General features: G+C 40.1%; 1 protein-coding gene across 5 annotated transcripts in view; it reads left to right on the top strand.

The window, feature by feature from the left end:
• Positions 1 to 2,273: 2,273 nt before the first annotated feature.
• fli1 (Fli-1 proto-oncogene, ETS transcription factor) overlaps positions 2,274 to 16,804 on the top strand; it is a 28,164-nt gene continuing 13,633 nt past the window's right edge. Inside the window, exons 1-5 of one of the 5 annotated variants that reach the window (XM_049726540.2) lie at positions 2,274 to 2,453; positions 3,618 to 3,704; positions 13,509 to 13,720; positions 14,978 to 15,129; positions 16,053 to 16,256. In XM_049726540.2, coding sequence (XP_049582497.1) covers positions 3,666 to 3,704; positions 13,509 to 13,720; positions 14,978 to 15,129; positions 16,053 to 16,256 — 607 coding nt within the window. In that variant the 5' untranslated portion in view covers positions 2,274 to 2,453; positions 3,618 to 3,665. Of the gene's footprint in view, positions 2,454 to 3,617; positions 3,705 to 7,590; positions 7,820 to 7,970; positions 8,157 to 13,508; positions 13,721 to 14,974; positions 15,130 to 16,052; positions 16,257 to 16,804 lie in introns of those variants that run through there. The other 4 variants (XM_049726539.2, XM_049726543.1, XM_049726541.2 and 1 more) reach the window with 4 other exon arrangements.

Genomic DNA, 16,804 nt, shown 5'->3' with positions numbered 1-16,804 from the left:
TCATCGTCGTAAGTGATCGCTGCACACAAGCATATCAAGCCCTGTTTTGACGAAATGAACGTATTGCCATGGCAACATCATCCAACAACAACAATCCATGTCAAGCCTCATATGGATGGCTTTTCTCCCCCGCTCATTCCAAAGTTGGGTCACAAAACGGCAGCGTAATGATGTGATGCCAGTGTCTTGCCTCCGATGTCTTCTTTTTTTGAGGCATAACAGCAAGCAGTGTCTGACTAAAAGAACTACTTTCTGTCACAGCATTTTATCTTCAGAACTCCTCTCATAATTGGATGACATGATTCCAGCAATCGTGCCTCATTATTTGCAAATTTGTGCTAATTTTGGTCCCATGCCTTGTCTTGTCAGCAAGCAGCATATCATGCGCTGTCTTAACTATCCAAGAATCACAACAGCTGAGGATTACGAGGATTGATATTATTTAAAGGTTAAAATATTAACATGAATTACAAAAACATCAATTAATGGAGTATTTATATCAGCAGTAAAATATCATACGTACATCACGTATTTATCATACAGCAATTTTGCCATCTTTAAGGAATTTGTCGGTTGTCGTTCATATGTGCTAGAAAACCCGTGATACAATATCCTGAGGAAGGCAACACAGCAGGATCATGAATGCCATTTTTCACTGAAACGGATGTTGGGATTTCCGTCCATTGTTTGACACTGGGAACAACAGTATTGACGCTGTTGTTCCTAATCACTGCACTAGGAAATGCTGCGACAAACAGCGAGTGATGAAAGCAAACCTTTATACCAGATGACCTCTCTTTGAGGAAAAAATACATGCAGTCGATTGACTAGTGTTGTTTTTTACATTAGCAAGTATGGACATTTTTTTCCCCAGCTAAAATCGAGCCTGGAGAGTGAGAACGACTTATTGAATTTCAAAGACATCCTGTGCAGTTTGATAAAATCACAAATGAACACACACTAGGAAAAAGTCCCAAAGTGAGCTGCCTGTTTCCCGCCGATTGCCCGGCGTGAAATAGCGACCTTGACGGGCCAATAAAAAGGCCACGCATGGGTAAGCGGCCTTACGTGGATTGCAACCAACACCCCTTTGGTGGAGCTCTTTTCTTGGAAGATACGGCCAGTCTGAAGGAAATGAAGTTAGTGAGCTGAGTGCTTGCGGGTTATGAAGTTTGTGTGTGTGTGTGGGTGTGTGTGTGTGTGTGTGTGTGGGGGGGGGGGGGTCATATAAGCAGGAAGAGGGCAAGAAGGGGGGAGGGGTGCTGATAAACTTGTGCCAATGTTTTTGGAATCCCGTAGGAAATGTCACCAAGGTTACAGACGAATACAATAAACTACATATGGATTCCTAATGATTATCTGCTTGCATTCAGCCAATGAGCTTTTAGATGGTTGTCACATACTGTTGGAAGATTTGCATGGGTGTTGCTATGATACATCAAGATGAATTAACAGGCAGGCAGTTACTATATTGCTGGGAGCTTTGATATGGCCTTTTTCTCTATGGTACTCTTGGCACAATTACTAGTTGAATTAAATAATAATGAATTATTGGATGTTTATTGTTTTTATATTTTTAAGTTAAGAATCTCAGGCATTGCTGTTTTCAGTTGTTTTCGTGTGGACCACATGGAATTTTATTTCTTATCCTCATAATTATGGAATCCAGTTGCAGGCAGGATTGGACGGACCAGATTCGGCCCGTGAGCAGCCAGTTGATGATCAGTGATATAATGACTTCTGATAGTTAATGTTCGTATTGCATTGCAGAAAGAATTGAAGTTTGGCGTAAGGTCCTCAAAAGTAAAGCAAAAAAATCTGGAACACCTAGAATACCTCAATCTTATCTGGAGTTAATCAGAAGCACACAGGGGTGGCACGTTTGGGGACTCTCGTTTGATCTCATATAATGTATTAGAAGTTATTTAATTCTGGAAACTGCTGCAGGTGTATTATTATTATTATTATTATTATTATTATTATTATTATTATTATTGTGAATTTGTTCGTTATTTAATGGCAATTATATTTTTTACTTTGAAGGTGCGAACCAACCAAAATAAAAATTGAAGTATGTTAATACACTTATTTTAACATTAAGAAGATTTTTTACATAACACGTATAGCACAATTATGTCGCTGTTTGAGTGGGTGCATGTGAGTGCGTGTGTGTGCGTGCTTATTTCACGCTCGGTGGCCTCACGGTGCAGACGAGGGGAGGTTTTTCTCTCGCTGCTCATTGGCCGCAGCCCTCTTTCTCATTTCGCAAACATTTCCATTCATACAACTGCTGCGCGACTCTGAACAAAATAACTTCCAAAGAAAAAACAAACGGACAGCTTCTCGTGGACAGGAACTAATTATTTAAAAGTGTGTAAACGAGGTGGAGCAGCGGGAGGAGGAGGAGGAGTAACACCTCCTGCACCGGCGCGCATTAAACGCATTGAGGACAGGTGAGTAGACAAATTCTCTGTTGGAAATGCTGCAGGGTGCACAACGATTTGAAACCATAAATACATGCACTTTCTATTTTAATGATACAGCTCATCATTTCTGTTATAAATCTCAATCATTTTGCACCTTTGAATCGCTTTGTGGGGTGTGAAGCAACACGGAATGTGTATTAGCTGAGACTCATGATGGATAACAGCAAAAGTAAGATGCTTAAAGTGTAACACTAGAGGGGTCCCGGCCCACGGGCCCACGGGGCTGTCTCAGTGGAAGGTTCACGCCGTTATTCACCAGCGCTGCCCTGCCTAATTGGGTGCAGATGCCCAGCTCCAGTGCGCCTTTTTTTTTTTTTTTTTTTACCGCGCAGAAATTGGATGCATTTGCAGGGGGGTGACTCTCTGTCTTCGCCAACAAAAATGTATTTAAAGCAGGGGCTTGTAACCTCCGGCTCGTGGGCCACAGACTGTGCAACTCTGAGTTTCGCCGAAACCTCAATATATGTTTGATACATGCATCATATTTGTCATACTGCCCTTGGAGGATGAAATAAAATGGCCGATGATCAGAAAAAAATTTCGATTTAGCACACAGCAACACCTCATCAGATTGGGGAAATTGGGCTGTAAAAGAAGGAAAAGTGTATTGCCATTACCCACTGCATGATCGCTGGTCAGGCATCATAAATAGTCCTGTTTTAGTGTTGTGAGTGGGGGCTTCATTTAACATTATTAGTTTTAATTGCAACAAATCCCCCATCCATTGCATGTCTTAATTGAGTTTATAGTTGCATTAATTGCACACTTTTTAATTTAAGAGATCCAATCAACAGGCAATTTAAAGGATAAATGTGTCTTCCTAACTGTTGCAAAAAAGAGGACTCAAATGCACCGTCCTCCGAGTGCCCTTTCACCCCCAGACTTTGTAAGCTGCACTTATTAAAGTGAAAAGTGTTTCAATATGTGGTAAGCTTCAGGCTCGGAGGGGGAAGGGGGTCAGGATGCAAGATGGGGCCCCGGGTCGTCTAACCCCCCTCTTCCATGGGCCACCACAAATAATTCATCCATGTTGATGACATTAAAAAAAAGGGAACAAAACATGTACCGGCACCACGTTGCATTAGGAATGCCAGTGATGCAATGAATTCTCTTTTACTCCTTTAACATCAGGACTCGCTGTTGGACACGTTGCTGCACCCCTGGTCAAGGTATACAGTCATGTTCCAAACCGTCCCTGACACGTCATCTTACGTCAAGGTAAGACTGCACCGCCTCCTATGTCTCTCTTTATTTTCATTCTTTTCCTCCATGTGTTTAATCACATTTGAAACAACAACAGCAACAAAGAAAAAGTATTTACATAGGCCTATACTAAAGTGATATATTTTTGTCAAAATTAATCTGATGCAATAATTTGAAGTATGAATTTGTAATGCAAAAACTAAGCCCCTTTAAAATTAGCAAGAGGGGTTAAATAAATAACCTCAGCTTGTCTGTGTGTTTGCGAGCGGGCTCTCATCACAATTGTACTGCGGCCAATTAAAGACAACAATCACAAGCATTCACATGAAACAAAGACAACAACTGCTCAAGTATTTTTCTTTTCCAAGCAAAAAAATATTTTTGAATAAGACCTCCTTTCAGCCTGCCAAGGTTAAAGAGGATTCTGAACCATTCCGGGTTTGTTTTTAAAGAAATGAAAAGGTAGGAATGTTTGGTGAGAAAATACGCTTAGAATGAGTCTTTTTTTCATCTTGAATGACAGAGGATGGAAATTTCTTTTTGCTTTAAAATAAACATTAGATTCCATGGTGAATCTGTTTTATTTGTAAAAAATACAAACTGGAAAGGCACTTTTCTTGCTGAATGCCAAGTTCACATTTTTTGCTTTGCACACTCATAGTGAGATTTTACTCAGAATGTGGCAGAACTATAAGATATTCGTATGTCCCCCTCCCTCTTTCCCCTCCTCCTTCAAAAGACTCCACGGTCCAAGCATTTGGTTTTGTTTGGTTAAGGCCAAGCGAGACTGGAACTCTCCAATAAAAATAAATCTCAAATTAATTATGGCCTGGAGCAAGGGGGGCCAGACAGTTCGTGCACATACGTGCTGCCGACGCCACTCTTTGGGGCCCTTTGGTATTTGGACTCAGGCTTCCAGACGGGACGCGGCCACAATATGAGTGTGCATGCAGTCAAATGAATGGCATCCACACCCACTGTACAGTATGCTATGCTAGACGGTTATGATTTGAGTAGGATCAAATACAAATCGTGGTGATGTTTCATTATTAGTCGTCTTCTTTTTATGTGGTAGATCTTAATAAAAAATACAAATTATTTAACATATAAATAATACTAACATGGGTTTTATTTGCTGTAGTCTTTTTACGTGATTGTTTTGAGGAAAAAGGTAAAAATTATTTTTAATTTCATTCATACTTTTTTTACTTTTATCATCCACAAGCTGATAAAATAAAGTAGTGACGTCATACTACAAATGCAAAACAGAAATAAAGTAACATAATTGTGTTTTCTTAATAAATGTTTCATTGCTATTATTTGCAAGCATTCCATAGTTGTATTAATACTAGTAGGTTCCTCTAATGTTTTTTTTTGTTTTATTGTCATCATTATTATTTTTGTATTCAATCCACCTCTTGAAGAAAATGTTCGCTTGTTTGGCCTTCCGGCCTCACATCCAGGGGTCCTCAGCCACTGCTGGCCCACACCTCGCTATACTTCACCATAGATCATTTGCTCTAGCTGAAGAGATTTATGTTTTTTAATCATGATTTCAGTTGGGATTTATCAGCAGACTAGATTATCTTGAAGAACGACCCTTTCTTAGGACCATATTTTCAAAATCCACTGGGGAGCTTCTTTGGTGTTAGTGGTCCAGAAAAAAAAAAAAAAAAAAGTTGCGGACCCCTGATCTTAACGCCTGAAACAGATGTAAAAGCAAGACCCCCTTCTACAGCAGAGGGTCCATGTGACCCCTACCCAACTCTGACATACATGGCCCATACAGTGGAAGCCCCCCCCCCTGTAAGCAGGAGCACCACAGCATGCATGTCTGGTGGCATGTGTGCAGAGGAAAAAATGTCTGCTGGCTGACTCCTTTCAGCGTCAATCCAGATGTTCTGTGGTTTACTTGAGTAAACCAACTTGCATCTGTTTATTGGCCTTGCAAAATGTTTGTTACCACTGTATTCATTATGGTATTGGGATAGTGCCCGGACCCCCTGTCACCCTAATAGGCTTCATGGAGAGGAAATCGGTTTTTGGTATAAGATGTTATCTTGTCTGCTTGGAGAAATCCCTTTTTTTGCTATTCTATCAGTGGTCACTTTATTAAACACAGACTCTGGTACAAGGGCTGTAACCACAATTCCTCAATTGATGGACAATAACAGGTTAAGAAATATTTTTGTTTTAGTGCAAGACATATGTTGTTTCCTAAACTATGTTATTAGATTTATTTACTACAGCAATTGACTGCGAAATATACAGACAGCAAATATGAATCAGTGCTCTAAAAAGGGCCTCTGTGCCAAATAATGTACAGTATTCTAGTGGTGGCTACTGACAGGTGTTTACTGACAGGTGTTTCTAATATTTTGACCCCTTTATGTATCCAAATAAGCTAACCCAAATATTAGAAATAGTTAACAGTGATGCAGTGGAGTTCCACACCACTGCAAATGCAACAGTAAAGATGTTGATCTGACCTTTAATCGTTTGCAAAGACATAAACTTACTGCGCTTGGATTGTGCAGGTTTATTGAATGTGGTTAAATTATTATTATTCTACATACAAAATAAATGTTTTTCGTGCAGGTTTCAGGTCACCTTTTTAATGAAGGTTTCAAACAACAACCATGGGATGACATCACTAACTCTAAACAGCTAAAACATACGATTAAAAAATGAGCTACATACGATTATTGAGACTTAAAAGGGGGGAGGTGGTATCAAACTGGTCAGTGAAGAGTTAAACAAGGTGTCTCCCTTAATTATACAAGTCTGAGCTGGCCTCAGGCAGGAGAAGCCTTGACCCTTAGCAGGATCCAGATGTGGCGGTCCCAAGGGTGGGGCCGTCAGCCTCGCCAGACCCCCAAGAGGGGAGCAGACAGACCGGCCCTGCTGCCAGTGGCGCGATCTCAACTTTGAGCTGGCTGCAAAGAGTATTCATCAACAAGCTGACATTGAATTTAAAGTGTAGTGGATAAACTTCTAAAAAATAATAATAATAATCACAGCATGATGAGAGGTTGAGAACCTACAGCATGTGGGACGTATATTATCCTCGAGCATTTTATATGGCCCACCATGTAATTATGAAAACCTTCATACAGTTAGTATGGCCCTCATGAATTGTCCTTGATTGGAGAAATACTCCTATAGAATATAAACGGGCTTAAAAGTAACAAGTGTAATATGTTTTCATCTCAAAGACCATTTAAAAAAAATCGCAAGCAGAATTCCATTGAGAAAATGTAACATCTTTTGGCCAAGAGGTTAGTGTAACATGGCAAAAAGGATAAATTTGAAAACTAAATCCAAATGGTTGTATTTTCTGCAGCGCCACACACGTGTAGAGCAGATTTTTCTTTAGCTTTTGTGGATGTTGATAGCATGGATGTGATTTATGACCTATCTGGGAAGTCTTCACCTTGACGTGGAGGCTTGTAAGACAGAGAAATATTGAAACAACCACTCTGATTTGTCATCTTTTAGGTGATTTAAAGCCCAGCCATCTCTCTATCACGCATGCTCACATTTTAATTTAACAGATCTTGCTGATATGATGTGTTAAAAGATTTGATATATGTTAAAAATGTTGAGTAAATATGTGGAATTATAATTAAGGTTGACCATTTATTATTATTATTATTATCATAGCCACACCACCGCCAATTTGTGACATTTTTTGGAAAGAAAAAAAATACGTAAAATTGTTCCACAGCAGGCCGCCATCCTGTAAATATTTCCCAGCTTAAACAAATAAAACATAACAACGGAGTGAACACTCAATTGTTTTGCCCGCTTATCTCCTCGGGACAGTATCCTGCTTTTTTTTTTTTTTCTTTTTTTTTTTTTTTTGAAGGCAGGGCTTTTGGGTGACACACAGCTTCCTTCTCTCAACCTTCCTTTGCAACAACAGCAGCAGCAGCAGCAGCAAGCGAGCAAGCAAGCGGCGGCGGTGACTTCACTTCCCAAATTTAGGAGGAAAGAAAAAAAATAGGGGGAAAAAACGTGTCTTTCTCCGCGCCACACATACCTGGGCTGGAATTAATTCAAGAGCGTGTCATGTTTGGGATACTGTTGGAGTCCATTGAAAGTTGCGCAAAATGGACGGAACTATTAAGGTAAGGGTGGAGAGTGGGGTGTACGGGATTGTGGGGACCGCTGTTCGCTCCCAAAGTTGCGCCTCCTTTTTTTTTTTTTTTTTTTTTTTTTTAGCGTGAGTTGGAACCTCTAAACTGAGGACAGTTTTCTCTTGCTGTTCCCTTCAAACCATCCCCCTTCGTCTTGTTTTTTTTTTTTTTTATCATAATTTCCGAGCGGTGTGAGGATGTGCGTCGACGCTTGACTCGCACGTTGGATTTCTCAGCAGCGAGCGCGCAAATTACGCACATCTGGAGCGGCCTTATTTTACCCTGCAACACACTTTTCTGAAAAAGAAAAAGTTGTGTTTTCATGTAGGTAAGGTCTTCTCTTTGATTCGAATCTTGATTTTAACTGACCGACCGCGCAATGTGAGTGGGTTGTACGCGCCGGAGAGGAGTCGCGCAACGGCGGCGACTCCGGTGGCGGCGTCTCCGGTGACGGGTTCATAAACGGAGCCTGTCATTGGTGGCAAAAGTGTGATGGTTCGGTGATGTCGAAGGCACTCGCAGTTTAAGTAGCCTCATGATTTTTTTCTTTCTGAAGGGGGTGTTGTGTGTTGTTCAAGGAAAGCTGCTGTTTGGCAACTTGAAACCTTGCAACACTTTGAAACCACACTTCACAAAGTGTTCTCTTTGTCAGTGTTACACAACTAGTGCTACCCTTATGAAGTGTTTATAAATGAGTTAACTACTACTTGGTTAATGCGTGATAACGACAACAGTCATACAAGTGTGGCAGTATATGACATGCATGCTGTTAAAATAGAATAGCGTATTCACAAATCTTAAAACTATGTATTCATTATTAAGATATCATCATCATCGTTGGAAAGTAGTATTTGGTGAAATTGGTAGTCATCAGGAGTACTGCTGGGCTGAATTAACATTGGCTACTGCACCCCCCTCCTCCTCTTCCCTTCTAGACAGTCACATTCCAGATGGCTGCTGATGCTTCCAGATGTTTGAATGGCAAGTCCCTCTCTTGGCTCACTTCCTAACAAGTGTCAGCTCCAAAAAATGCACCAAAATCAAGCACATCTCACTGAAAAGTGCTGTTGTGTTTTGAGGGGACATTTTAAGTAGCGGCGTTGTGGCAGTTGGGTGTGGTTTGTGTGTGTGTGCGTGTGTGTGTGTGCGTGTGTATTGAAGAACTTTTAACGTTGGCAGCACCCCACCACCAAAAAAATCCATCCATGCACATTTAGGATGGAGGGTGGATGCAAACACCATTGAGATGTTTGTCTCAAAAACCTAAGAATGAAACAAAGTCATAATTGAAGTGTGGGTGTGAATGGCTGAGCTGACTGGTGCACTCTTAAAGAAAAAACATGCTCTTGAGCCATGAGAGCTTCCTGTTCTACACAATCTTTTCCTGGCAGGTTTCCTTTTCCTACTTAAACAAAAGACAGGAATGGAGCACCTTCCTCATTCTCCACTCCACCGCCCTCCTGGTGGACGACTGTTGTGTTGTGTGTGGCAAATCGACACACGTGTAGACTACATGTGGAGAACGTGTTGTGATGCATTTAGATGCCTGATGTAAACAAAAGCAAGGCGGTGGCTGCAGGCAGGTGTTTGACTCATGTGAAGCATTGTGTCCTTTTGGAGGACCTTTAAAGTTGTAGCAGAAAAATCAAGCAACCAACAAACTAAATAAACGTCATGTAAAAAGACTTTAACAATGTGAGGGTGAAAGGATTACAGTAGAAGTCAAGTAAAAAAAAATAAAAATCTCTAAGTCTATTCGCTTCCAATAGTCTAAACACAGGAACATGAATTTAGCAACAGATTTTTTTATATCACTCGATATACTGAGAAAGTATTTTAAGAAAATTGTTTCCTTAATGTGTTTTCTGATCAACTGTAATGTCAATATCAGTCGACCAGAAGATGCAAAATGGCAGCCCCCTGAGATGGGTAAAAATGGGTGGACAATCTGCTTAATTTGTATTCCACAAACGCGATAGTATTCAGAGTGCCATGTTTAGACTAGTAGGGGCACAAAGAACTTATTGTAAAGAAAAATTCTGACTTGAATTGCCTTTAGCTCAAATTTTTAGCTTTTTCGTTAGTTTTGAGGGGTCTTTATTATGGTCATGACACCACAAATGGGTAGTGATGGCAATGAGAGAAAATATGATAGTCATGGAAACAGAAATGGAACATCGGCGTATCGGACACCAGTACATGTTTATATTGTGGTTGCTTTCAGCTAAACTAAAACAGTATAACAAAACAAATTATGGGGGAGCCTTAGAAAGCTGACCAGTTTTTGGGAAGAAGACAACATTAAAGCCCTGCAAGATTTGAAGCCATCCACCTGGAGTCTGAAACACTTCTGGCCTTCTTTGCCACGCTTTCATGCACTCCTAAAATAATTCTCTCAGGATCCTTTGCAGCTCCATCGTCCATCATGATGTCACCCACTTCTTCAAAACGGGTCCCTTTACTGATTGCCGTGAACTTGAGAAAAAGGAGAACAAATTAAACAGAGGTGAGTATGGAGGTTCCTCCAGCATGGGGAAATTCTTCTTGGCCGGGACCTGTCAGATGCTCAGGGGATTCTGAGCAAGCGCGTTGTCACGATCAAGCAGCCATGAGTTGTCCTGCACAACCCTCGCCCCTTCTTGTGTACTTCCTATTGGAAAAGAAATCCTCCAAATCAGAGGTCAACCAACATCCAGGAACAGATTGTGTTTGACCAGACGGGTTCTACTATACATAGTTGTATTTGTAGAGGAACTTTTTTAGAGGGAGAGATTAACTGAATGATCTATTACTTATTCAAAGTCCATTTCACACAACACATTCAAGACATTTGAAGAGTCCTTGAGCAAGGTCCATACCATATTGTCATTATTTAGGTTGGAAAAGTTAATTTTAAATTGAATAAGTAAGTTTACAACATACATTGGGGTAGATTATACCTTGGGTCCCGGTATTTTTCTACTTTACCATTTTTGCTTACAGTACTGTAAGTTATAGTAAGTAAGATCTAAGTAACACTTTGAAAGGATGTTTTATAGTAAGGGACAACAAAAGAGAAACCATTATGGATCCTTTTTTGGTGTACATATGTTTGTCTGGGTGGCTATGTTCTATTATTTTATCAGTAGTTGAAGATGAAATTGGATGAAGGTGCTTTTCACAAGTCGAGTAGAAGTCGAGTAGAAGTCTGACGCGTTCATTGGTGTTTCCTACTGATAGGAAAGAGAAAACGCTGCAGATTTCTCCTCAGCAGAGAGGAGCTTGCTCCTATTTATAAACACCCTTCTCTTCTCTGCCATCTTGATGGGCACACGTCACTTGCCAATCATGGTTTCCACATGACAGGCTGATATGTCACTCGGAATGTAACTTGCAACAGTCGCAATAGTCGCGTGCGGCCTTATCGGGCCGAAACGAGACGTTCCCTCGCTTCTTGGCGCTTTATCCGTGGCGCACTAGCTGCTGTGTGCTGCTTAGATAGCAAGGAATACTGCCCGGGCTCACACTATATGATGGATCAACTGATTAAATCCCTGGAAAATCTAATTCTGGGAGGGAGGTTAAACGTTCTCGCCAGCTAGCTTTTATATGACCGTTTACTTTACCTGTGGGGGTGCATTTTATTCCATATTCCCCTCCTATATATGCTTTTTCTCTTGGCGTCTGGCACAGCACTAAGGGTAATGACAGCGAGCTTTGTTTAGCACAACTTATGGAGTTTAATATTACCAAAAGCATATGCATTACAGATATCATCTTAAGTGTATGACTTGAAGTTGTGTGAATAATAGCAATGTTTAGTCTGTTTTTAAAGAGCAGTTAGTGCAGATCCACATAATATTGATTCTTTTCTGACATTTCTAAGTATATGAGTTTAGCATCTAACTGTATCTTCAGTTTGGTAGTCTCTGTGGTTATATTGGAGTATCTTTGGAATAGCAGTGATGTTTGAAATATTGATAAGTCTTTTTATTCACAAACATATGTGGCATTTCAGAATGATATAAATTCCGTCCTTTGAGGATTAGACGCGTCTCCGTCTAAGTCGTGCCATCAGATCCCATCAGATCCAGATGTGTTTCAATCCCGAGTCAAAAGGAGAGACACATGATGAGAATGCCTAATATTCAGACTTATTTTCCTCCAGACATTTGGCTGATTTCAAATGACGATGGCTGGAAAGGCAGTGGCTCACCAAAAAATGATTGTCACGGAGTCTTTTTAACAAACTAACTATGTCTGGAATGTTGACATTTTAAGCATGCAAAAAGAGGAGACCAAATCTAAAACAATTCCATGGCATTTCAAGAGTAACCCGCTGAAATTGTGCAATATGTTGTCCAGTCAAGAGTTGCTTTTGTTTTCTTTAATAAACTTACATTGCTTACATTGCTGAGCCACAGCAGTTAGGTCAGTGTTGCAGTGACCCCCTGTGTGCTTCTGTGAAGTCTTCAGACAGAAGACAAACAATAATTATCTATGGATGAAGCAATCATTTACCATTCAAATTGCTGCAGAGAACTGAAGACATGTAAGAATTGCCATTTGTTTGCACCCTAACTGCACTATGAGCACGATTGAAGTCATCTAACGTCAACAGGAAGCAACAGTAGCTACAGGGGCTGTTTAGCCAAACTACTTAGGATGCCAGACTGTGATATGACCCATAACTGCACGTAATTACAGCTCAAGAAGCTCCCCAAGAGAGTGAATATTTGACATCACAAGTTTCTGTGTAGTTTTAAAAGTCAATTCTGATGTTCTCAGTACAAATGCTTATTGGTGTCATTACCTGACAATGTTGTCCCAATTTTAAAGAAATAATTCAACATTTTGGGTTCTTTATTTGCACTCTTGGCCCGTAGAGTGATGACAAGATTGATGCCATTCTCATGTGTTGATAGCAAACGTTGGAGGTGAACATCTGCCCACCAGCCCCCCGGATCTCACTTCCTTGCTTTAGCTTGCGCTTGTTTTCGTAGATAAATTTGCACAATGATAGATGCATGTCAAGCATTTTAAACTGCTCCAAAATTAGCCCAACACTAACCTTGCCGCAAAATACTAATTAGCAACATAAGTCTTTGGTACAATGTTCTATACAGCTAATCATGGCCACTTAATAGTGCAGACCTGACAAAGTGCTTGTCTATCTGTTTGTTAGTACATCAGATGGACATTCCATCTCGGTTGTCAGATGAATGAACAAGGATTCCTTTGCCACCTCTGTGCTTCAAATAATGAAAATACATATCTGTACCCCCAAGGAGTCTGTGAATCCAAAATAATGGGATAATTATCCTCAAATGTGTTAACATTATCTTAAAAAATGGTGATCGAATATTGAGCCCATAGAATCCGCTCCTACTGATTTAGAGAATGAAAGGTTGACCAAAGTGCCCTTGAAAAGGTCTCAAAAAGTCCTTGCAAATCAATTTTGTATTTTTCAACCCACTAGTGTTTGTTGTGTTACCATGTCAAAAATGACAGCTGTGATTATCATCACCAAAACACAAACGTTAGCTGAAATTTGATCCCTCATGTTAAATGTTATTCATTGTGTGAGAGCTCATTGCTTTTAAAGACAGAGCTTTGCCAGCTTTAAGTCCGAAACCATTAATGAACTACTCATGGTGTTATAAGAAAGACCCGCCACCTCATTGTTGCTTCTCCTTTACAGGAGGCGCTATCAGTGGTGAGTGAAGACCAGTCTTTATTTGAGCCTCCGTACGCTGCTGCTGCCCCTCTCCCCAAGACAGACATGACTGCATCTGGCGCGCAGGACTACGGCCAGACTCACAAAATCAACCCATTACCCCCACAGCAGGAGTGGATCAACCAGCCAGTGCGGGTCAACGTCAAGCGAGAATATGAGCATATGAACGGATCACGGTAAGAAAAAGAACGGAAAGTTTTTGGTGTTTTGTTGGATGGAGTTATTGTTCATGCTAAGGGTAATTTACTTTGGGGTGTGAGTCTTAATTGGTTGAAGCAGTTTTCCAGGCATTTATTGAGCCTAGGCTCACATTTTACACATAAACCAACACAAAACCAACATGTCTAAAAAAAGGTTTATGTAATATACTGAAATATTGTTGATGAATTTGTTTACTCTTACTCCCTGCAACAAGACAGAGGTTAATTGTTTTTTTATTAATTGTAATTGTTAATTGTATTTTGATATGTATAGAGAAGAGTATGTAATTGCTCTTCCTGTCACTATAGGTCACAAGCATAAATAAATTATAATGAAAAAAATAAAAAAAAAGATACATTTTCCATCTATCCGTCTTCTGAACTGCTTATCCTCGCGAGGGTTGCAGGTTTATAGTGAATAATATATAGTTTGGTAAAAACTCAATGAAAAAAAGTTAAATTGGATCATTTGCCACAGCATGCACACAGCACACTTGTTTGCCACAGCTCAGTTTTTCCGAAGCTCTTCTTTGTTCTATCTATCTCAAGTGTGTGTATTCTTATGTTTTTTTTTATACTAGTGTGACACGGACTTATGGCTTCAAACATACTTGGCAAATAAAAATAATTCAGATTTTGAAATTGGCAATGTTCATGGCAATGACAAACAGCATTTATTCAAGTGGAGGTCTCTAATAGAAGAAATATTGTATTTTACTCGAGAAACACTGCAGAAACGCATAGGTCATACGTTCACAATTTCGCTATCATTTTACGGAATAATTTACTGTTCGGAAATTCTTTGCTCGATGTGCAAAGTAACCCAAATGCATGCGAGATTACAGCATTCAAGTTTTTGTAGACACATCCAACTAAATTTCTCATCCAATAGAAAAGCAAAAACATTATTTCCAAGTTGTAAGATGTTCCACTAGAAACAGGCACAAACAAAATCCTGATGACTCAAACACATGGTGGACATTTTGCACTGAAAAAGTAAGATTTAACCTATCCAATGTCTAAACAATATAATGATTTGTCATTTTTCCTCATTAAAAAAATCCTTAAGTCCTAATTGTTCTGCACACTTCCATCATTTATCATTTCGAAACCTACCAATTTCCCTTGAGAACGACCTTGTTTCAAGTAAAACAGTCCTTCACTTTGGCCAAACAACCATTTCACAATATGTCCTAATATTTTTTTGCAATATACTTTGTGTGTGCTTAGCAGGGAGTCTCCAGTGGACTGCAGCGTGGGTAAATGTAATAAACTGGTGGGGAATAACGAGACGTCCCAGATGAACTATGGAAACTACATGGATGAGAAAAATGCCCCGCCCCCTAACATGACCACCAATGAACGGAGAGTCATTGTACCAGCTGGTAAGTCTTCGAAACATCACTACTTCTGAAATACGCTGTACGAAGCTGATCCGTGTCAGATGCAGGAGCAATGACTTCTCAATATTTTCTTCTGTAGTCCTCCTGTTTTGACAGTGCTTCGCCAAAGCAACCCTATTTTCATTTAGCTGGGTGCCAGCGTTTCATCTCTGCCATGAGTGTGGCTGAGCTTGTGCAAGTACAAATATCTCTTGGTCTGCCAGAGCTATATTTCTTTAACAGCTCTGGTTTCACCAAGTTAATCATTAAATATGTGAAATGGCACAATTCGTTCAGCTACAAGTGCATGTTCAGCACTGTAACGCTGAAGAAATGTCACGTTGCCAGAATTATTCATTGAAGCCGCAAAGATGAGGAGGGGTTACATTTTTCCTGAAAGCAATCACAGCAAATTGATTTTATTTAAAAACAAGAAAAATAGTGGAGTCTTGACGAAGTGTTACAGGTTGATTTTGAATTGATACAGACAGATACGAGTTCAACACCGTTACGGTACACGGAGGCTACACTTTGACTACTATCAGTCTGGCTCCCAGATTGTCTTCGCAGTATATGCAACAGAAACTATAATTTGTCAAGTAAGTCTCTCCAGATGTAACTCTATGTAAGAAATGTTGAACAATGACAGAAAGGGATTTGAAAATGAAGACTCCCCGGTGAAAGTCGATTTACCTGAAACATTATCCTACTCTGATGAAACCTCCTTTGGTTTAAGGAGGACAAAGAATTATTTATATCTAAAAACTGAGCCATATCCACCGCTGATAAATCATTCTCTTTTCAACTTGTTCATTTTTTCCTACTCCTTTATGCCATGAGATGCTAGACGTTCAACTCCCTCACTCCTGGTCCAGATGCAATTCCACGTGTAGGCAATATACAACTACTTCTCTTCCTTTTCGCAGATCCTTCATTGTGGTCGCAGGACCACGTGCGCCAGTGGCTAGAGTGGGCCATCAAGGAGTACGGCCTGTTGGAGATTGACATATCCATGTTTCAAAACACGGACGGCAAAGAGTTGTGCAAGATGAGCAAGGATGACTTCCTCCGTCTTACCTCTATGTACAACGCTGAAGTTCTTCTCTCTCATCTCAATTACCTCAGGGAAAGTAAGTGTGCTTTCCAAAAATGAACATTTAATTGTAAACAACCATTTGATTTAATGATTGATATATCCAGAGTCAGTAGAAGAACGGTTCTTTCCCAGATGGAATTGTGAAGCAATCCATAGAAAGTGGTGGTAGAAAAGACTTGGAAAAAGAAAGGTGCTTTCCAGCAAATCTGGAAGGGACTTTGGATTACATTGTATCAATTCACTGTATTCAGTGAAAATGAAGCTGCAGACAAGAAAGAAGCGAATCACTGTTGTCCAGGATTGATCACTGGTGACTATTTATAAGTTTGCACTTTTAATTTTGCTTACACCACAATGCCTTTGATGCCATTAGTGGTGCTCCTCTCTATCAAGATATGTCTTGCTACACTTCTTCTGTGCTATACACCACATGGACTTTGGAAAGAAGTCCAGGTGCATTGCCTCAGGAAGCAGGCTAGACCAGTGTGTCCAGGCAACTAAATTCGAGCTTATTACCTTTGAAGAGGCTCTCAGTGGAATCCCTCTTCATAAGTTTCAGCTGGGAACCCAAAGCAATTTGCT

Source organism: Syngnathus scovelli, chromosome 7 (genome assembly GCF_024217435.2).
Source record: "Syngnathus scovelli strain Florida chromosome 7, RoL_Ssco_1.2, whole genome shotgun sequence".
NCBI lineage: Eukaryota > Metazoa > Chordata > Actinopteri > Syngnathiformes > Syngnathidae > Syngnathus > Syngnathus scovelli.
Note: the sequence above shows the minus strand (reverse complement) of the source record. Positions and strands in the feature narration are given on the sequence as shown.